At 43.1% G+C, this 22,789-nt stretch overlaps 1 protein-coding gene across 50 annotated transcripts in view; it reads right to left on the bottom strand.

Moving 5' to 3' along the window:
• Positions 1 to 22,789, bottom strand: part of PPIP5K1 (diphosphoinositol pentakisphosphate kinase 1) — a 49,922-nt gene that overhangs the window by 4,284 nt on the left and 22,849 nt on the right. For 15 of the 50 annotated variants that reach the window (XM_021096728.2, XM_021096795.2, XM_021096775.2 and 12 more), the window contains 4 exons: positions 21,021 to 21,146; positions 20,245 to 20,307; positions 14,678 to 14,815; positions 986 to 1,099 (listed from right to left, as the gene is read on the bottom strand). In XM_021096728.2, coding sequence (XP_020952387.1) covers positions 986 to 1,099; positions 14,678 to 14,815; positions 20,245 to 20,307; positions 21,021 to 21,146 — 441 coding nt within the window. The remainder of the gene's footprint in view (positions 1 to 985; positions 1,100 to 14,677; positions 14,816 to 20,244; positions 20,308 to 21,020; positions 21,147 to 22,789) is intronic. The other 35 variants (XM_021096781.2, XM_021096847.2, XM_084972073.1 and 32 more) reach the window with 3 other exon arrangements.

Raw genomic sequence — 22,789 nt, 5'->3', positions numbered from 1 at the left:
AAGGACCAATGGCAAGGTAAGCGTAGGAAACGCTGAAATTCAGGGGAAGAATTCTTGGTGTCAGGAAGGAAAGTTTTCTTCTGCAGGGTGCTAGAAGAAAGGCAAAATTCTACAACTGTTTACCCCAAGGCTGACATCTGAATCTTTGCTTCGGTTCTATCCAAGTAAAATAATGGTCATGTTTGGTTTTAGATATGTCCTGGAGGTAGGATGAATAAGGGAAGGACTTTTGCATCACCAGTGTCTCTGGTTCTTATCCCCTGTCTTATTACCATCGGTATCCATCTCTCCCCACAAGTACCCTAAGAATGCTTTGTGGCTCCACTGCTCACACTGTTACTGAGGATAAATAGTGATAGGCTAGAGATTATAAAGAAGAGATGGGAAAAAACACCCAAACTTGGACTAACAAATAAGAACAGACAACCTGAGAGAAGGGACATGTAGAAAGCAGAGGAATCTAGTTTCCTTCTCCCAGCTTTTTTATACATCCAGGTTTCCTCTCAAGTCATTTTTACTTGAGAAAGTTGTAGAGACTAAATGGGGATCTGAGGAGAACACAGCCTCCATTTTTTTCTTCCCCAAAGGACCCTCTGAGGCACCATCCTTTAGGAGCCCTTCCAATGAGGTAGAGGGGGCACGGAGGACAGAGGTGACTGACCAGGGAAAGAAAGGGGGGAGGGAAGGGGGAGGAAGGGAAAGAGAGAGGTGTGTGTGTGTGTACGTGTGGAGAGGGGAGAGGGAGGGAGGCAAGGGGAAGGGAGAGAAAAAAAGAGGAGAAAAATTAGGGGAGGTGGAGGAGAGAGAGAGACAAAAAACAGATCCTTGGTTCATCTTGGAAACAGCAAGTGAGACAGCTTCCCTGACTGGTTACTCATGGCCTTGCAACCCTCATCTCTGTTTCTCTCTTGTGATGGCTCTCTCATCACCAACCCCTCCATTTCCTCTTGGTCTCTGTCTAGGCAGTTCCAGAAGAATTACTTACACCAAGGGGGCTTTTCAGAGCGCTGCCGGAGTTGTAGGGTAGGTGAATGAAGAGTTTGAGGTGGAGAAAATGGGCTGTCTGAGGCCTGGTTGCTGTGCATAGAGTCAAAGAGGGCTAGACAGGTGAGGGAGAGAAAGGAAAGAAAAAATAAAGCCTATGAGGAAGAATCCAAGAGCCACAGGTTCTCAATATAAGTCAAAACCAACTTACATTTCCTCAGACTGAGAAGCAGCATTTCCTAGTTCATCAAAACCATTTTTAATATTTTAAACTATATGTTATGAATATTTTCAAACATATCTTTTAAAAAGTAGTTGAAAAACAGTACAATTAATATCTATATATATTCACCTCCTATATTCAATCTGTTAACATTCTGCCACACTTGTTTCATTTATTTCTTCATGCTGAAGTTTTTTAAAATAAATGACAAACATGAAACATTTCACCTCTAAATACTTCAGTATTCATTTCTAAAATACAAGGAATGTATCCTACATAGATATGCACTATTAATAAACACAACAAAATTTTAAAATAATACCCTAATATCATTTAATACCCAATCCATATTCAAATTTTCCCTAATAGTTCCAAAATACCCTTTTATAGTAAGATCCAAACATGAACCACGCATTGCATTTTATTATGTCTCCAAAGTCTCTTTTCTTCTAGAATAGTGCAACCCCTTCCCTATATTTTTTTCATAGCGATTTTTTTAAAAGAACACATTAGCTGTCTCACAGAATATCATATCCCATACTCAGGATTTATCAAATTTTTTTCCTCATAGAATCATTTAACTTGTTTCACTCTCTTGTACTTCATATGAGCTGGAAGTTAGATGTAAAAGGTTTGATTCAATGATTCAGCTTAGGAGTTCCCACTGTGGGGCAGTGGGTTATTGATCAGGCTCATTTCTGTGGGGATGCCTGTTTGATCCCCAGCCTGGTGCCGTGGGTTAAGGATCTGGCTTTGCCACAGCTGTAGCATAGGTTGCAGCTCTGGCTCAGATTCAGTCCCTGGCCCAGGAACTTCCATATGCCAAAGGGGGAGCCAAAAAAAAAAAAGAAGAAAAAAAAGATTCAGTTTAAATAATTTGGCAAGAATACCTCAAGAGGCAATCCTCTGTACTTTATATTGCCTCATATTGGAGGCACATAACGTCTCACTGTCTCATTGAGTAAGGCTAAGTGTACTAGTGAGGTTAAAGCGGGACTCACAAGATCTGACCGCTGCAAAGTTTTCCCCTTCTGCTCAGAGGTGATCCTTTGGCACCATGGAACCTGACTGAAAGTTCTTAATTGTGTTAGTATCTATTGATGACCCTTAATTATTTTATTAGGGATGTCAGTGGTGATTTTCTAATTCTGTAAATCCTTCTAAGTTTATTAGTTGGCTTATTTTTTCTTTTTTTTTTTTTTTTTTTTTTTGCCTTTTCTAGGGCCGCTCCTGCGCATATGGAGATTCCCAGGCTAGGGGTCGAATCAGAGCTGTAGCTGCCGGCCTACGCCAGAGCCACAGCTGCTGGATCCAAGCCGCGTCTGCGACCTACACAGCTCACGGCAACACTGGATCCCCAACCCACTGAGCAAGGGCAGGGATCAAACCCACAACCTCATGGTTCCTAGTCGGATTCATTAACCACTGAGCCACAATGGGAACTCCAGTTGGTTTATTTTCTATAAAGAAGAGCTTTCCCTCTTCAACTGGAGCTGCCTGATTATATTAAACTACAGTTCTTACTGAAAGGGTAGGATAAGTATTTGTTTCCCTTCAATGAGTTTTCAGAAGAAAGAGTTAGTGAAAACTATTCACCAATAGTGGCAGATGATCAATGCAATCTTGTTTTCATTCTGAGCTTGTGGATGTTTACATGTACAGTGCACTTTAATCAGTTATAGTAAATTATTATTTTTAATGCTAAAATATTCCAATTCTGGTCAGTGGGAGCCTCTCCAGGCTTGATTGCTTTCTTGCTTTTGTTACAACGTGCCTTAGAATCACCTTATGCTTTCCTTGCCCTCAACAAAACTGGTTCTTGGTGAAAAAACATAGACATTCCATTGGTTTGTGGCCCATCAGATGGCCACAATACACAAGCAGATACACAGTATTTCTGTGGTATTAAAATTTTGGGTGGTGGGAGTTCCTGTGGTGGCTCAGCAGAAATGAACCCAACCAGTATCCATGAGGACACAGGTTGTATTTCTGGCCTCGCTCAGTGGATTAAGGATCCATGTTGCCGTGAGCTGTGGTGTAGGCCACAGACACAGCTCGGATCCCATGTGGTGTGGGCTGTCTGATATAGCTCCAATTCAACCCCCAGCCTGGGAACTTCCATACGCCATGAGTGCAACCCTAAAATAAATAAATAAATAAAATTTTGTGTGATGGGGGGGTGGAATCTAAAAAGGCTCTGCAGGAGGGTTTTTTGTTTGTTTTTCTTTTTAGGGCCACACCCTCGGCATTTGGAGGATCCCAGGCTAGGGGTCAAATCGGAGCTACAGCTGCCAGCCTACACCACAGCTACAGCAATATCAGATCTGAGCCGTGTCTGGGACCTACACCAGAGCTCACGGAAATGCCGGATCCTCGATCCACTGAGCAAGGCCAGGGATCGAATATACAACCTCATGGTCCCTAGTCGGATTTGTTTCCGCTGAGGCACGATGGGAACATCTGATTTTTTTTTTTTAAAGGTTAAAAACCATGGGCCTAGACCAAGAATCAGTCATTTTATTATGGAATTCTGATTGCTTTTAATGGGAAATAGTATGTACAGACCAAAATCTAGGTGCTAAAGGAGATAATTTAGGAGTTCCTGCTGTGGTACAGTGGTTAAGAATCTGACTGCAGTGGCTCAGGTTGCTATGAAGTCATAGCTTCAATCCCTGGCATAACACAGTGGGTTAAAGGATCTGGAGTTGCCTGTGGCGTAAGTCACATCTATGACTCAGATTCAATTCCTGGCCCAGGAACTTCCTTATGCTACAAGTGCAGCCATTAAAAAAAATAAAATTAGGAGTTCCCGTCGTGGCGCAGTGGTTAACGAATCCGACTAGGAACCATGAGGTTGCAGATTTGGTCCCTGCCCTTGCTCAGTGGGTTAACGATCCGATCCGGCGTTGCCGTGAGCTGTGGTGTAGGTTGCAGACGCGGCTCGGATCCCGCGTTGCTATGGCTCTGGCGTAGGCCAGTGGCTACAGCTCCGATAAGACCCCTAGCCTGGGAACCTCCATATGCCGCGGGAGCGGCCCAAGAAATAGCAAAAAAAAGACAAAAAAAATCAATCAATAAATAAATTTTTAAAATTTTAAAAAAATAAAATTAAATTAAAAATTAAAAAAAGAGTTCATTGATACTGCTTCTATTGCATATTAGAAAAAGCATTACAAAACTGATTTCCTATTGACATTTTCAATTCAAATTTAACATTACAGCATTCTTAAAATATTTTGAATTTATACTTTTTTCTCAGAACATTATTTTTTATTGAGGATTATATTTATATTATTATTATTGCTTTTTACGGCCGCACCCTCAGCATGTGGAAATTCCCAGGTTAGGACCTGAATCAGAGCTGCAGCTGCCGGCCTAAACCACAGCCACAGCAACGCCAGATCTGAGCCACGTCTGTGACCTACACCACAGCTCAGGGCAACGTCAGATCCTTGACCCACTGAGTGAGCCCAGGGATTGAAACCGCAACCTCATGGATCCTAGTCGGTTTCGTTAACCACTGAGCCATGAACGGAACTCCTTATTGAGGATTTTAAGTAGGACAAATGAAGTAAAGGAATTGTTAATGCTCTTCACAGCCTCAGAGATGTAAATCTCTACGCTACAAAGAAACATAATTAACTGAAACTCAAATTTTAAAGGCTAATTATTCATATAAATGATCAGTGGTTAGAGATGTTTAGTAGTCTGCCACAACTTCAATTCAGAATTAATTGACTTCTAAAAATAAAATACATGGAGAAATTCCCATAGTGGCTCAGTGGTAATGAACCCTACTAGTTAGTATCCATGAGGATATGGGTTTGATCCCTGGCCCCACTCAGTGAGCTGGGGATCCAGTGTTGCATGAACCGTAGTGTAGGTGGAAGGATGTAGCTAGGATCCCGCATTGCTGTGGCCTAGACTGGCAGCTGCAGCTCTAATCAGACCCCTAGCATGGGAACTTCCATATGCTGCAGGTATGGCCCTAAAAAACAAAATAAATAAATAATAAAATAAATGGAAAATTGAGGACTCACTAGAATCCTGATGCAACAAATATGAACTAGATTTTTAGTTCTTTGTCACTTTCTGTAAAAATTCCATAGCTGTATTCATGTAGATTACGTTAGGGATGATATCTTGTTCCTGTGTTAGTATTCCAGACAAATCTAAAGAAAAGCATCTTGGTATTTGTTTTCTTTTTTCTTCTTCTTTTTTGGGCTGTATCCTCGGCATATGGAAGTTCTTGGGCCAGGGATGGAACATGCACCACAGCAGCAACCCAAGTTACAACACTGGATGACAGTTGCAGCTACAACACTGGATCCTTAACCCAATGCGCCAGAAGGAAACTCCTGTTTTCTTCTGTTTCAAGCAAGTTCTTTACATTTTACTTGAATTCACTTGCAAAGTAAATGTTTATCTATAAATCAGTATTAAAATAAAAAATTGGTAAATGAGTATAGATAGTCTAAAAAACACTGACATTCCCCCCTCCCACCATAACAGTGGTATAAAACATGAACATGATGCTTGATAGGATCAACAGTAAAGCAAGAAAATGTTGCCCATGACTCTTCATTGAAGGGTAGCACACACCAACAGAACCGTATGCTGTAACTGTAAAGACAGAAGAGGTAATTTATATTTTCTTGGTTTGAGGATTCTTTGGAACCTTATAGATAAGCTTTGCTGTTTACAGATAGAGATTAAGCACATCTTCATACTGACAAAGGGCTCTACCAAGGCAAAGTTGTTTGAAAGGACAAAACAGGAACTCTTCTCTATCTGGTTGGCTGAATGCTTCATATTTTTCTGAGTCTTCCACTGGCAAAACCGTAAGGTCTTGAAGGGTCTCATGGGGGAGGTGGGGGTGGCTATGGGTAACTCAAGGGGACAAGGACACTGGTGGTGGATGGATCATCATCAGGGAGTATCCATCAGCTCACGCTCTCCTGGAGGCTAACATTTTGGTACCAAGACCTGGCCCCCTGAATTTACGCTTGTATTTAATTTATCTTACTTTGAAAATCCTGGTTCCTAATAAGAGGAACATAATTACTTATTTGTATTACTCTAGTATACAATAACAATATTAGACTATATAATTAAACAATTACTCTAGTATACATATAATTAAACAATTAAATTACTAAATGACAATTAAAATTATTTTATAGTTCTTTTTGTTCCACTAAAGAATTTATAGTCGGAATATAGTATTCCAAAGTATTTGATTTTTTTTTTTAGGGCCTCACCTGCAGCACGTGGAAGTTGGGCTTGAATCAGAGCTGCAGCTGCCAACCTACACCACAGCCACAGCAATGCCAGATCTAAGCTGCCTGGGCCACCTACACCACAGCTCACAGCAAAGTGGGATCCTTAACCCACTGAGTGAGGCCAAGGATTGAACCACATCCTAATGGATACTAGTTGGGTTTGTTTCCACTGAGCCACAACGGGAACTCCTTTTTCAATTTTAGGGTTTGCATCTTTTCCCTTTTGATTTAGTTTTATATTATGAAAAAATTTATAGGTTCACAAGTCAAAAGTACATAAAAAAGCACAGTACTTGCTTTTTGTTCATGCTCTTCAGCCCCATTCCCATTGCTCTCCAGTGATAAAACTTTTTATTAGTTGCAGGTGTTTAGTGTTAGCATTTCTTTTTGTAAATTTTTTCCCCTTTTTTCCCCTCCTTACAAAATAGGTAACATACCATTAACACTATTCTGCACCTTATTTTTTCACTTAAAAACATATCCTGGAGATTACTTCATATAGAAACACACAGACCTTCTTATTAGTTTTAACAGATGCATGGTACACAACTGAGTGGACATACCACTGTTTATTCTTTTTCTTTTTTTTTGGTAGCACCTGTGTCATGCAAAAGTTCCCAGGCCAGGGACTGAACTGACACCACAGCGGAGACCTAAGTCACTATAATGCCAGATCCTTGACTCACTGCGCCAAGAGGGAACTCTTATTCAACCACTCTAGTACTGAAGAACTTTTGGGTTGTTTTCAAAAATAATAAATAAGTAATATAAATAATGTCATAATGAGGAGTTCCCACTATGGCACAGCGGTTAAGGATCTGGTGTTGCTGCTATGGTGGCACTGGTTCAATCCTGGCCTGGCATAGTGGGTTAAGGATCTGGCATTGCTACCTCTATGGCGTAGGTCACAGCTGAGGCTTGGATTTAATCCCTGGCCTAGGAACTTCCATATGCCGCAAGTGGGGCTGAAAAGGAAAAAAAAAAAAAAAACATTTCACAATGAGTAACTTTATACAAATATTATTTCAACTTTGTGTAGGAAATGCTTCTGAATAGATTGCTAAAATTGGATTATTAGATCAGAGAGTAATTGTAATTCTCTGAGATATTACAAAATTTACCTTCATAGGGGTTGCACCATTTTGCATTCCCACCGATAATGTATAGAATTGCCTCTCTCACTATAAGCTTGTCAAGAGAATGTGTTAGCAAACTTTTGGATTTTCTCCAATCTAATGGGCAAGATATGATACACAGTGTAGTTTTATTTTGTTTATCTATTTTTTTTTTTTTTCGGTCACAGCTTGCTGTGGGTTGATGTGGGATCTCAGTTCCCAGACCAAAGACTGAACTCGGGCTACAGTGGAGTTCCCTGGTGTTCTAGCGGAACACCAGGGAAATCCTTCTCTCTTTGTATATTATAGCCACCCTTAGTGGGTGTGAGGTGGTATCTCATTGTGGCTTTGATCTGCACATTCCTAATGGTAACTGACAGTGAGCAGTTTCATGTGCCTCCTGAGTATGTATTATCTTCTTTGAGGAAGTGTCTATTCAAGTCCTTTACTCACTTTTGAGTTGTCTTTTTAATATTGTATTGTTATATTCTGGATCTTTATCAGATAATATGATTTGAAAATATTTTCTCCCTTTCTATAGTCTGTCTTTACGCTTTTTTTGTTTGTTTTTAGGGCCACAGGTGCAGCATATTGAAGTTCCCAGTCTAGGGATCAAATTGGAGGTGTAGTTGCTGGCCTACACCAGAGCCACATCAATGTGGTATCTGAGCCACATCTGTGACATACACCACAGCTCATGACAATGCGGGACACTTAACCCACTGAGCAAGGCCAGGGATTGAACCCATATCCTAATGGATTCTAGTCAGGTTCATAACCCAATGAGCCACAACAGGAACTCCTGCAGTCAGATTCTTAACCCACTGAGCCACAGCGGGAATTCCTGGGGCTAATTATTCTGAAATGTTTGGTGGACTTCATCTATGAAGCCCTGTAGTTCTGTACTTTCCTTTGTTGGGAAGTTTTTGCTATGAATTCAGTCTTTTTCCTTGTTATAGGTATGTTCAGATTTTTTCTTTCTTTTTAGTTCAGTTTTTGTAGTCTGTGTGTTTCCAGGAATTGTCTTTTTTTTTTTTTTTTTTTTTTTTTTTTTTTTTTTTTTTTTGCCTTGTAGGGCTGCACCCATGGCATATGGAAGTTCCCAGGCTAGGGGTTGAATAAGAGCTGCAGCTGCCAGACACAGACACAGTAGTACCAAATCCAAGGTGCATCTGTGACCTACACCACAGCTCACGGCCACGCTGGATCCTTAACCCATTGAGCAAGGCCAGGGATTGAACCCACATCCTAAGCTGGGTTTGTTTCCACTGAGCCACAATAGGAACTCCTGGAATTGTCCTTTTCATTTGGCCGTCTAATTTGTTGGCGTGTAATTGTTCATGATACTCTTACAATCCAATCCTTTTTATTTCTGTATGGTCAGTGGCAATGTTTGACCTGATGGCAATTTAACTTCAATATCATACAAAAACTCCACTCCTATAAAGCTCAGTCCCCATCTTATGTTGTTATTGTCACAAATTACATCTTATACACTGGATGCCCGTTTTTGGTTTTTTTTTGTTTTGTTTTTTTTGCTATTTCTTGGGCCACTCCCGCGGCATATGGAGGTTCCCAGGCTAGGGGTCCAATCGGAGCTGCAGCCACCGGCCACCGGCCTACGCCAGAGCCACAGCAACGCAGGATCCGAGCCGCGTCTGCAACCTACACCACAGCTCACAGCAACGCCGGATCGTTAACCCACTGAGCAAGGGCAGGGACCTAACCCTCAACCTCATGGTTCCTAGTCGGATCCGTTAACCACTGAGCCACGACGGGAACTCCCTGGATGCCCGTTAAAACAGATTTATAACGGTTGTCTTATTCATTTGTGTTTTGTCACATATGATACAAAAAGGGGAGCTACAAACCAAAAATGCCATAAAGCTGGCTTTTATATTTGCCATTGTATTTACTTTTATCAGAGTTCTTTATTTTTTAATACAGCTTCAAGTTACTGTCTAGTGTCGTTTTACTTTAGTCTAAAAGCCTCCTTGTAGCATTTCTTACAGGGCAGATCTACAAGTGACAAAAATCCCTCAGCTTTTGTTTACCTGGAAATGTCTTGATTTTTCCTCCATTTCTGAACAGTTTTGACAGACACAGAATTCTTGTGTCTTGACAGTCTTTTCCTTTAGCACTTTAAATATGTCACCTCACTACTTTCTGGCCTCTATGGTTTCTCATGAGAAACTGATTGTTTATCTACTAAAGACCCCTTGTTTGTGACAAGTTGCTTTTCTCTTGCTACTTTAAGATCTTCTCTTTGTCTTTTGACAATTTGATTATGATGTGTCTCAGTGTGGATTTCTTTTTGGAGTTTGAACTATTTGGAAGCATAGATTTGTGTACTTATCGAATTTGAAAGTTTTTAGCCATTTTTGATTCTGCCTCTTTCTCTCTTTCTTTTCCTTCTGGAATTTTCAGTATACATATGGTGGTATGTTTTACGGTGTCCCACAGATATCTTTAGCTCTGTTCATTTTTCTTCATTCTTTTTCCTCCTTAGACTGGATACCTTCAACTGATCTACCTCTTTTTTTCATTTTTAAAAATTTTAACACTGGGAGTTCCCGTCATGGCGCAGTGGTTAACGGATCCGACTAGGAACCATGAGGTTGCGGGTTAGGTCCCTGCCCTTGCTCAGTGGGTTAAGGATCCAGCACTGCCGTGAGCTGTGGTGTAGGTTGCAGACGCGGCTCGGATCTCACGTTGCTGTGGCTCTGGTGTAGGCCAGGTGGCTACAGCTCCGATTGGACCCCTAGCCTGGGAACCTCCATATGCCGTGGGAGCGGCCCAAGAAATAGCAAAAAAAAAAAAAAAAAAAAAAAAGAGCAAAAAAAAAAGTGTTAACACTGTAAATCAACTATAATGGAAAAAATAAAAATGATAAAATAAAAAATAAAATTTTATTGTAGTATAGTTGATTTATAATGTGATAATTTCTGCTGTACAACAAAGTTATTCAATTATACCATACACATAACTGTTCTTTTTTAGATTCTTTCCTCATATAGTTTATCACAGAATATTGGGTAGAGTTCCCTGAGTCATATAGCAGGTCCCCAGTGACCACCCATTCCATATACAATAGTGTGCACACGCCAATCCCAGACCCCAATCCATCCCTCCCCCACTTCAACTGACCTATCTTTAAGTTTGCTGACTTTTAATTCTGCCCGCTCAAACCTCCTAAGAAAACCTCCAGTAAATTTCTCATTTGTTTCATACTTTTCAGCCCCAGAATTTCTGTTTGGTTCCTTTTTATATATTTTATCTCTTTAATAATATTCTCTATTTGTTAAAATCTCATTCTACTGAGGTCCTTTAGTTTTTGTCCATGGTTTCCTTTAATTCTTTTTTTTTTTTTTTTTTTTTGGCTGCACCTACAGCATATGGAAGTTCTTGGGACAGGGATCAAATCCAAGCCACAGCTGTGACCTACTGCAGCTGCGGCAACAGTGGATCCTTAACCCATTGTGCCAGGCTGGGGATCAAACCCACATCACTGCAGAGACAACACTGAATCTTTAACCTGCTGCACCACAGTGGGAACTCCGCCTTTAGTTCTTGACGTGCAGTTAATAGCTGATTTAAAATCTTTTTCTAGTAAGTCTAATATCTATGCTTCCTCAAGGGCCATTTCTGTTAACTTCTTCCATGAATAGACAATACTGCCTTGTTTCTTTGTACATCTTATAATTTTTTTATTGAAAACTGGACATTTTAAATATTATTATTAACTTTGAAAATCAGATTACTCCTCCTTGGGGTTTTTTTTTTGTTGTTGTTGTTTGCTGTGGGCTGTGACTATTTAGGGATTTTTCTCAACTATTTTTGTGGAGTCTGTCTTCTTTGTCATGTGTAGCCTCTCAAATCTCTGTTCTTTTAGCTTGTTTTCAGCTAGTGTTTTGACAAGGATTTCCTTGAATGCCAGAAACCAAAAGTATCGGGGGGAGGAAGATAAACAAGGTGAGGGGAAGGGAGCTCTCTGTCTGTGCAGGTTGGTTCTATGCTGAGGTGTTCCTTCAACGCTTAACCAGACTGTTTATAACTCCCCCTTAGTCTTCACTTCCTGCTTGTGCCAAGTCTAGAGTTTAGCCAGAAGTAAAGCTTAGGGTCTTCTTGTGTCTGTTCTGGGCAGGTGTCCTTCCCTAGGCATTTACATACCTTTCCAAACTCCCCAGTTTATGTGCTTGCTTTTGAGTACTGTAATTTTCCCAAAAAATCTTTTCCCAGATTTTCCATCCAAGCTTTCAATATGCCTATTGTTTGCCTCCAATATAGTTTTGTTTTTTGTTGTTTGTTGTTTTTGGACCCAGACAGCAGCATTCTGTTCATTTGCCTTACAAAGTTTTCAAGGAACATTCTCTTCATAGCCACTTTCCAGCCCTGAATAAGTTCCAGGTTAGGTGAAACAAAGGTAAGCATCCTGTGTCAGTCCTTGAGGTAGCCCACAGACAAGTTAGAACAAACACAATTAGAATAAGGAACATGGTCCCACACTGAGAACTTGGGCTGCCATCTGCAATACTGCTAACAAGGTGGGAAGGAGGGTAGGAAAACAGCAAGTTAAAATGCTGATGTTTAGGTCGACTCTTTCTTTTTTTTTATATTTTTATTTCTTTTTTATTTTTTTGTTTTTTGGGTTTTTTTGCCTTTTTTAGGGCTGCTTCCGAAGCATATGGAGGTTCCCAGGCTAGCAGTCTAATTGGGCTGTAGCTGCCGGCCTACGCCAGAGCCACAGCAGCTCGGGATCCAAGGCGCATCTGCAACCTACACCACAGCTCACGGCAACGCCGGATCGTTAACCCACTGAGCAAGGGCAGGGACCGAACCCACAACCTCATGGTTCCTAGTCGGATTTGTTAACCACTGTACCACGACAGGAACTCCAGGTTGACTCTTTCTTGATTCAGCGTTTTCCTGATTGCTATAAACCTTTGACTATTTTCCAGAATTCTGAAAAAGATGATTTAGACAATTTTTGCTTGATTTTTTGGTGTTGCTGTGGGAGGACAAGTCCTTGGAGCTACCTACTGCATGGCTTAACTTTTATTTTTAGAAATTTGATTCATATGGAGTTTATCCTGGTATACAGCATGAAGTATGGATTCAATTTTAAATTCTGCCAAATGACTATTCAATTTTCCCAACTCTTTTTATTAAAAAGTCTATGTTTCCCCTAGTATTTTGAAATGCTAAGTTCAATTATTTCTAGATTTACTATTTTGTTTGATTGGTCTCTGTCTACTCATGAACAAAACTACATTAATTTTTTTTCTTGGCTTTGCCCACAGCATTCAAAAATTCCTGAGCCAGGGAGTGAACCTGTGCCACAGCAGGGATCTGAGCCACAGCAGTTACAATGCCAGATCCTTAACCTGATGAGCCACCAGGAAACTCCTACATAGTTTTTATTACATAAGTTTTATAGAATGTCTTAAAATCTGGTAGGCCCACCACACCTTCATTACTCTTCTTTTCAAGGTTTTCTTGGCTATTTTTGCTTCTTTATTTTTTAACTTTTAAATTTTTTTGGCTGCTCCCATAGCATGTGGAAGTTCCCAGGCCAGGGATAAAATCTGCACCTCACCAGCGACCCAAGCTGCTGCACTGACAATGTCAGATCCTTAACCCATTGTGCCACAAAGGAACTCCAAGTTTTGCTTTTTTTTTTTTTCTTCCTTTTTAGGGCCATGTCTGTGGCATATGTAAGTTCCCAAGCTAAGGGTTCAATCAGAGCTATAGCTTCTGGCCTACACCACAGCCACAGCAACATGGGATCTGAGCCACGTCTATGAACTACGCTGCAGTTCACAGCAACACCAGGTTCTTAACCCACTGACCAAGGCCAGGAATTGAACCCACATCCTCTTGGATACTAGTCAGGTTCGTACCCTACTGAGTGACAACAGTAACTCCTATCTTTTAATAACAACTTCAGAATCAATTTGACTTTAGAAAAACAGCAGTATTTTGGGAGTTCCCACTGTGGCTCAGCGGAAACAAACCGAACTAGTATTCACAAGGATGTGGGTTCCATCCCTGGCCCCACTCAGTGGGTTAAGGATCCAGCATTTCTGTGAGCTATGATATAGGTCAGAGACATAGCTCGGATCCCACATTGCTGTGGCTGTGGCACAGGCCAGCAGCTGCAGCTTCCGATTCAACCTCTAGCCTAGGAATTTCCATATGCCGCAGGTATGGGCCTAAAAAACAAACAAAAAAAAAACCCTCCAAAAACAAAACCAAAACAGCAGTATTTTAATTGAGATCACATTAAGTTTATAAGTTAACCTTGGAGGGAGAGAGAGTTCCTTTTCTTTTCCTTTTTTTTTAGCCATGCCTGCAGCATGTGGAAGTTCCCAGGCCAGGGACTGAATCTGCCACACAGCAGTGACCTGAACCACTGCAGTAACAACGTTGCATCTTTAATCTGCTGTGCCACAAGGGAATTCCCTTTTTTCGGCCACCCCATGGCATATGGAGTTTCTGGGCCAGGGATCAGACCTGAGCAGTAGCTGAGGCCTAGTCACAGTTGTGACATCAGTGGATCCTTAACCCACTGTGCCAGGCTGAGGATTGAACCTGCATTCCAGTGCTCCTGAGATGCTGCCAATCCCACTGCACCAAAGCAGGAACTCTGTGATATTGCTATACATTTGTTTTGTTTTGTTATCTTTTTTGGGCCACACCCTCCACACATGGAGGTTCCCAGGCTAGGGGTCTAATTGGAGCTGTTGCTGCCAGCCTACACCAGAGCCACAGCAACATCAGATCCAAGCCGCATCTGCGACCTACACCACAGCTCATAGCAACACCGGATCCTTGACCTGCTGATGGAGGTCAAGGATCAAACCCACAACCTCATGATTCCTAGTCAGATTCGCTTCTGCTGTGCCACGATGGGAACTCCATATTTCTGTACTTTTGAGTTGACCTATGCAATTAAATATTTTTTTTCAATTCTACTTTTGTGTCTTTTTCATACTGACTGTCTTTGTATTACTCATGTTCTAGGAAGCATGGGAGTAGGGGGAGAGAGGGGGGTACAAGAGTATTCTGCATACCTGCAGATGCCTGTGCTTGGGCATCAGTGTGGCGCTGGCAGACTCTACTCAAGAATTCACTCACTTGACGCAGAGAAAGGGCATTATGCAGAGTTTCCAGGGGGTAAATGGTAGGTACCATGGAACACCCTTCGAATCCTGTTAGAAAAGAGATGGGCAAAGTCACTGTTATTTGTTGGTCATACCCTAACTGGCCAAGGAAGCATGGACAGTCCCTGAGAACCATCAGGAGTGTCTGTGGCTTTTGGAGTGTGGGGTATCCAAGGTTCTCAGGAGAGGGAACTCTTTAGAGCCCCTACAGGAGTCTACTTCTGTCACCTCCAGATTTCCTACAAAGTCTTTCTACTGAGGCCTCCAGGTGAGTCAAATCACCTCTAATCCTACCTATGGAGAGCCAGAAATATCTCATGGAAAAGTCAACAGAATCCCAATAGAGTAAGCACTTACACTGCTCTTGTATTTCTGGGGTGGGGGGAATAAAACAAAGGTCCAGAGGTAAGGGGTGAAACTGTAGGTCTAAATGAGAGGTAGGGAGGTCATGGAGCTGGGAAGAAACAGCAGATTTCAGGGATCATGTACAAGAGAACCAGATTAAGGAGGTGGGCTTGGGATCTGAGGAGGGGTTCATGCAGATTTAGGATATGGGTAGAAAGGCTAGAATATTTGGAAGCTGTAGGGCATGCAATACACATGAAGCTCAGCTCAGGAAAACCACATGCATGAACAGGTTGGGGAATGGAAGTTCTTTCTTGGTCATTTCCATCACATCAAAGCTTCTTTCCTCTGCTCTCATTGAAGACCCCAGACTTGCTAGGATTTCTCTATTCCTTCAGGAAAATGAGACAAACCCCCTAGAAAAAAGAATAAACACTGATTCTCTGCTCTGAACCCAACAATTCCAATGTAGATCTACCAATCTGGGTAGGGTAAAGGGTAAACCTAAATGTGTAACTCTAACACTGGAGCTTGCTGGGAGGAAAAAAAATGTCCCCGTTGGAGGATCAAGAAGCATACATCTCAACCATTTTTTCAGTCCCTCATCTTTCCCATGCTTCCTCTACATCTCCTTATAAGGGACTACAGGTAGGCAGGGCCACAATATCTATGTAAGACGTAGCCTCCTGTTCAATAATGATTAAAAGGTATACAACTCAAAAGGATTATACCTGACCATTTTCTAGGATTCACCTGAGGCCTCAATTTCCCCCTGTGCTCTAGCGTCAGGAGGGCAGGAGAGGTACAGCCTCTAGCTCCTCAGAGTGGCTAGAAAAAGGTCTAGATTGGAAGATGGTAGTAGAGGGTCATAGCGATAAGAACAGATTCCAGGGCAAGAAACTACTCCTATACTGAAGAGAATTGGGCCTAAGTAGGAGTCAGTGAGGAAGGAGAGTAGGAAAGGGATGAGCAGCCAATGCTACAGCTACCAGGCAGTCTGGCCCCAGTCCCATCCAAGCAACTAAATGCAAGTCACATAACCTTAGGGTGAATAGGAGAAAGGAACAGGTGGCTCTCCTGCCAGAAGTGCAATAAGCAAAGCAGTCAGTCCCAGCCAGGGTAATGGCAGCAGCCGGCTTGGTGGCAGGGGGTACCGTAGAGGCACTCGGGGTCATCCTGGCCTGAGCGCAGCCAGTTCCGGAAGAGGCGCAGGTGGTAGGAGCACTGGTGCAGGTGATGCGCCAGCGTGGCATCCAAGGAGACTGGCCGGCCCCCTGTGCAGTCAGAGGAAAAACTGCGCAGCAACCGGACCACAGGGTGCTGGTCATCCAGCAGCTCTGGAGGGGTTGGGGGCCCACGGCAGGAAGCACAAAGATAAAGAAAGAGAAGAGGGAGAGACAATGAGGGGGGCACTGGCTGACATAAGCATTACTGGGAGGTGGGACCACTCAGCTCCAAGGTGAGCTAAGAGAGAAGCAGAGACAGAGCCACTGGGCATCTCTTGCAGGGAAGAAGAGTGCTGGCATCATGCTAAAGGAAGTGAGTCTAAAAGAAGGGGCTAGTGAGACCTCATCATACAGCAAGGCCCTCCCCTTTCTCACAGAATATAATTCAGTCAGCGCTTGCAGACAGCAGTCACATGGTTCTGGACAGGGGCGAGCTGGCAAATTCCATAGCTGGGAACTCCAATGTCCCTGATCACTCTTGGACAAACCCTAGTGAGGGCTTGCTTCTCAGACAAATGTATCTATGAGGCTGGCACAGAGTTGAAAAGATTCAAAGTCACTCAGAGAAGATGGTGAAGAATGGGACAGGTTATCAAGATACAGTATGAGGAGTTCCCACTGTGGCTCAGTGGTAACTAACCCAATTAGTATCCATGAGGACACAGGTTTGATCTCTGGCCTCGCTCCGTGGGTTAAGGATCTAGCATTGCCATAATGTGTGGTGTAGGTTACAGATGTGCTCGGATCCTGCATTGCTGTGGCTGTGGTGCAGGCCAGCAGCTACAGCGCCCACTGGACCCCTAGCCTGGGAACTTCCATATGCTGCAGGTGTGGCCCTAACAAAACCAAACCAAAACAAAACAAAACAAAAGATACAATTTGAAGCTAAAAAAATCTAAAGATTCAGGCCAGGCTCTCTGGACCAGACTCTGAGACAGCCACAGGCAGGGCTGGTGTCAGGCAGCTGGTACAGATTAGCAGGGAACCAGGTGTCCTTTAAAACAGCATGTACAAAATGGAATTAATATCTGAAAATGCCAATATGGATTAATAATCCTTCGCTCTTGTTCAAACATATAGATTTCCTAAAAAGTGTTTGCCTAAGTCTTGGAGGGCACTGTATCCATTACAGAAGCCAAAGAGATCATCTTATATTTTCTTCCCACTGCTAGTGAGTCTAACTGCACTTTGTTTGACTAGTTCAACGGAAAAGCTTCAATTCTGAACCACTTATTATCATCACTACTGGGCAAACTTTGTGGATACTTGTGATTTAGCTGGAAGTGGTTGAAGACAGTGAAAGGTGGTTTAAGAGGAAGAGTAGGGCAAAGATCTTGGGGAAAAGGCATGGGGGTCTTAAGAACTGATGACAGGACATTGGTACTGAGAAGCTAGGATCAAAGTAACTAAGGATGACTACTCAGAACTCCCAGATCAGAATGTGTTCCACAGTGTGATCCCAAGAGACTGGTTTCCAGAGACCTTAGCTGGGATGTCAAGAGAGATTTCGGCCTCTATCCAGGCACTAACTGTACAGTTGCATGGGTCCCTAGAAGAAAATGAGCTTGGCAAACCCAGTGAGCACACTTTTGACATTTTGGATAAGGGAGAGCCACAGTCTCTTTTGCATTATATTAATTCACTTTGGTAAGTTCAGCGTGCAGTTTAGTAATGGGCCGTACTTAAACACTTGATGTAGTCACAGGATGTGACAGAAGCTTATCAGGAACAGAGGGAGGGATGGGCTGAGGGTTGTTCTCCCATCAAAGCAAGGAGACAGTGCTGTCGTGCCTCCTTTCCAAAGCCAGATCGGGTTTCTCCAGCTGCTGTTTCAAAGCCACAGCTCATGGCAAAGAGAGGATGATGATGGACAGCAGGTTGACACACTGTTGTGACCAATCTTACCAAAGCAATTACAGACAAAGCATCCACTCTGTAATTGCTGGGGGAGTCCAGCAAGATTTGGTCATGGGGTAGAGCCCTCATATTGTCCTGAGGGCCAAATTAAACCTAGATAATGTTCAACAAGAGATATAAAGGCTCCAAGTTTCTCCTACTGCCAATAGGTAGATCCCAGATTCTGGCTTGTCAAGCACTTTAGCCTCCAAGCTCAAGTATAAGAAGAATGAAGGCCACAGGAGCCCTCTGGAAGTGTGCAGGGTCGTGGAGATCTTGGTGGAGATCTTGAATTTGCTCTCCTGCACTATACCTGAGTTGTCCAGTCTTTCCTCCTCTCCTCCTTCTGCAAGAATTAATTCTTCTTTTCTTCAACTGGTGAGGCTGCTAACCAAGGCTTCAGGGAACTAGAGATACATAGGTTTGAGGATCTGTTTTATGAACTTGGATCTTTTCTCACAGAGCCTAAGGGTTAAGAGAGCTGTGATTTAGCTCTGATGTTAAGGGCCCAAGTTCCTAGCACTATCTTCTGTTCCCAGTACCGAGTCTCCTAAGTTCAAATCCCGGGCTGTAGTGTGGGGGTTGGTGCACCGGGGCCCTATATGCTGGAGATGAGTGTGGCACATAAAGGCCAGAAGCACTTGAATCTAACAGTTCAGGTGCAGTCAGGCCACTCTGAATGGGAAGCTCCCATCAGAGGCACAAATGGGAGCTGGGTGGGGTAGGGATGTAAACTAAGCAAGCAGAGGCTGGTCAGCCTAGGGAGACTTCAGCAGTGCCTAGTGGAGATGGATGGCCTGACTGGGCTACAATCCAATAGCTGCCACTGGCTAGGGTGATCAGCACCTAGAGCTTTTTCCAGCCAGGAAACCAGGCTAATTTTACTTCCCTCAGGGAGCCTTAGCTCTTGAACAGAAGAAAACCGAATCTAACAAAACTGGAGTTACCTTGAAGACAAGATAAAATGCAGAGAGAAACTTAAGGCTATAAAGGAAAAAACAAGGAGTAAGTCCTGGGTTCCTCTGCCCAGGTCTCTACAAAAAGACCACAGCCCTTCAGTTTTTTGGTTTACATAGTTCTTTAAATTTTCCCACCTTAGCGTGGGCATACCCTGTTCCTCAGTATTCTTAACATATTATTCATTCCTGAGCTCCCCCAGAATCCCCAGTAGACCCCTCAACTCTTCACTTCCCCTTCTCTGAGACAGCAGTGCCAGAGGTAGGCTGCGCCTATATGGAAACCACACGAAAACACTCAAGACACAATCCTTTTGCCTTTACTACCACCTCCTACTCCCTTCTTTCTCTCTTTTATCCCAAATCAATCTGGATTCCTGCTTCCTAGGCCCAGGCACTAGGTTAGTAGTAACATAAAGCAGATGTCAGGAGCACAAGAGCCACACAAAATACACACAATGGTAGGAGGAAGGAAGATGGAGATGGAAAATGAGACACTCAAGACTAATGCCTTCATGGGTAGGCTTGAGAGCTGGAAACTGCGGCATTGCTCCAAGAGGGAAGCAAACCAGTCATCCACTCCAACAAAAGAGCTGATGCAAAAAACAGGAAGATCGAAATTATATGAGCTGAGGAGTTGGGTAGAGAAACGAGAGAAGAAACAGAGGTGATACAGGAAATACTACTCTCTTCCTAAGAAGGGGGACCATTACCAGGTTTGTACGAAGACTGGCAGTCATGTGGTGGGAAAGGGAGAGGTTTAATTAATGTTTTGGGGATGATGCCAAACAGAGTGACACAATGGTGATGACGGTGACCATGGAAATAAGACCTTGAGTTGCCACAGGGATCGGGCAGCCAGGCTGCAACCAAGGTTAAGGTTTGTCACAACAAGGGATGTATCCCAAGAGAGACAATTAGTGAGTGATTCATTCAGAGACAGCAGGTGTCAACACAGTGGAGGGAGAGGGGAAGTCAGTGTCAGAGCTCAGAGGTTAAGTGTCTGGAGGGGACATGGTGAGAAGGAATGATGTTGAGTCAGAAGCAAACGTACCGTTAGTCGGATGCTTTGCAAACGACACAGAAAATCGTTTTACGGCCGGGACAAACAAGAGCTCTGGGGAGAAAAGACATCACGGGGATTATACCCACCGCGGTCCCCACCCTCTGCTCTGGAATTCGCTCACAATATGCTCTGCTCTTTGCGGTCCTTGTGTGACCTGATCCCACCCCCACCCCTTAGATTCCTGACTACCACATTTCCAGCTGTTCCTCTGGCATAGTCTCCTCACAGGAAGCCATGTGTCATCTCGACCACAACGCGGCCCCACGAACAACCTAATCTCACCGTCACATCCTCTTTCTGGTCATTTGGAAAGAAGATCTTCGTAGAAACTTGCCTCCCTTCCCCCAGTCTCTTTCCATATCATTTTTCCTGCCTTGGATGGACAACTTCCCCATCCCTGATATCCCAGATTTGAATCAAATCTCCACTGCATTCTTAACTGACCATGGCACACCCTCCCTGGTCCTTACCCCTACAGGCCAGAATCCAGGAAAGAATACAAAGGTGGAGTAAACTGATGCAGCAGGGCTGAATGTGGGAGATTATGAAGGGATAAGCATAAATAAGTAGTATCTGTAGGGTGAGAGGGAATGCAAATGGAGGGGTGGGTGGGGTCTTGGTTCCTTCTCCCCTCTACAATTAATGTGGAAAACTCATTATAAGGCCAATGTCAGTGCCATCTTAAGCATGAACTGTTCTTGATCTGTGTCCTTACTGGTGGACAAATGAAGAAAAGAGTTGCCCCCCAAAACCCACCCACATACCATCTCGGTGCTTCAGACTGGCAGGTGGTAGCTTTTTGCCTTGGCTGCGGGCGTAGTCCTGAAGATTCGGGGCGCTGGAGGAGCCGCCCAGCACTGTGGTGCTGAACAGCCCCGTGCACTGTGAGCCTGAAAGGCCGGGAGTGTATTAGTAGCCACGCAAAGCTGTAATTACCACACAAAAATACACACAGTTTCACATGACAACATCAAGACATACACACAGAACCATTCAGAGCCACTTCACAGAACCACAAAGAGCTTTCACCACTGTCCACAGCCACGCTGGGCAAGCAAGGTGAGGATTCTCCCCGAAGTCTACACGGCAGTTACAAGAGGCCACTACAAATATAGAGTTAGTCATTTTAGGGGACTCAAAGCTACTGAAAGGGATAGATTATGCTCTCCAGGTGGCTCCCAGGAATGGTAAAAGGATGGGCAGATTCCTCTAGATCTCCCTGGATTTAATTCATTGCTCTTTACACTGGATATAGGGTTGGAAGACCCCAGAGATCTAGTCCCTTATATATTTTAAAAGCAAAGAACTCTGATTGAAACTAGAGACCAAGTTTCGAGTCCTCAACTCAAATTCCCAGTTCTTATAAGTTCCAATTTCTCCTAAGTTCTTCCAACACCTAAGTGTTTCATCCAACATTCTCTCCCTTCTATCTTCCTTTAGGCCTTTGTACTTTTTCCAAGAAAGAAAGTAGGAGACTCCCTGAATTTTTAAAGTTGGAAAGGATTCAGAGATTATCCAGTTCAACCTTCTTATTTTAGAGATGAAGAAACTGAGACTCAAAAAACTGGTATCTCATTTGTTCAAGGTCATATAGTTTGTTAGGAGCTAAGCTGGACTAGAATCCAGTCTCCTGACTCTCAGGATGAACTGTATTCAGTTAGAAAAGAAATATTTTTTTTTTTCGTCAAGAAGAAACAGAGCATTCTGTTTCAAGAAGAAACAGAAATCGAAAGGTAAGTGAAGAGTCAGGTGATTACACGTAGAACACGCCTGCTATCTGCTGAGGACTCTGCTCAGGAGGCCCTGGTGAACAGGAAAAAAAAAATGACACTTTTTTTTTCTGTTCTCAAAAGTTTATTGTCTTGTAAATCCTATGCTCAAAGCCAGAGTTCCACACACAGAAGTTCAAAGAGAACACCTGCCAATGAGAAGAGTAAATAAAACTTGAACAATCCCTTAAGTAAATAAATCAAGCCAGCCCCTGTCCTAAATATCTGACCAAGTATAGGGTTGGATCTCCATGGTCCCCTCTCCTATTGCAGCCTGTAAGGACAGAATGGGCAGGACGAAAACAAGATTAACAATCAAGGCTGTGGCATTTAACTCCTCTACTTCCAAATCCACCTTAGCCAAGACCCTGGGTTTGGCTTGGGAACTTAACATTCCTTGGGGGGGAATGGACAGAGCGGAGAGGAGATCAGTTCTCTTCGAGCCTGCCCAGGAACGTGGCTTCGGGGGGCTCAGCATTTCAGGGTCACCACAGAAATCAAGAAGTTCAGATGGCTGATTATTTCCACCCTGGAATGAAGGACCCTCCTCTATGCAGCAATTCCCCTCACCTTTCAAAAGCTTATTGTCTTGCAAATCCTATGCTCAAATCCTATGCTCAAATCTTAATCTAGTTAGGGTTCCAGGGAGAACTAAGGGTTGCTAAAAATGCACTTCGGCCAGAGAAATGGGGGTTGGTGTAGAAAACCATATTTGTCTGCTTTTCTTCAGAGAAGCTGAAACTAGCTGGCTTTATCCCAGACCA

Source organism: Sus scrofa, chromosome 1 (genome assembly GCF_054392235.1).
Source record: "Sus scrofa isolate SSC_HxYL_T2T_F1_AM1 chromosome 1, Sscrofa_HxYL_maternal_Yorkshire_Landrace_v2.0, whole genome shotgun sequence".
In the NCBI taxonomy this organism is placed as follows: domain Eukaryota; kingdom Metazoa; phylum Chordata; class Mammalia; order Artiodactyla; family Suidae; genus Sus; species Sus scrofa.
Note: the sequence above shows the minus strand (reverse complement) of the source record. Positions and strands in the feature narration are given on the sequence as shown.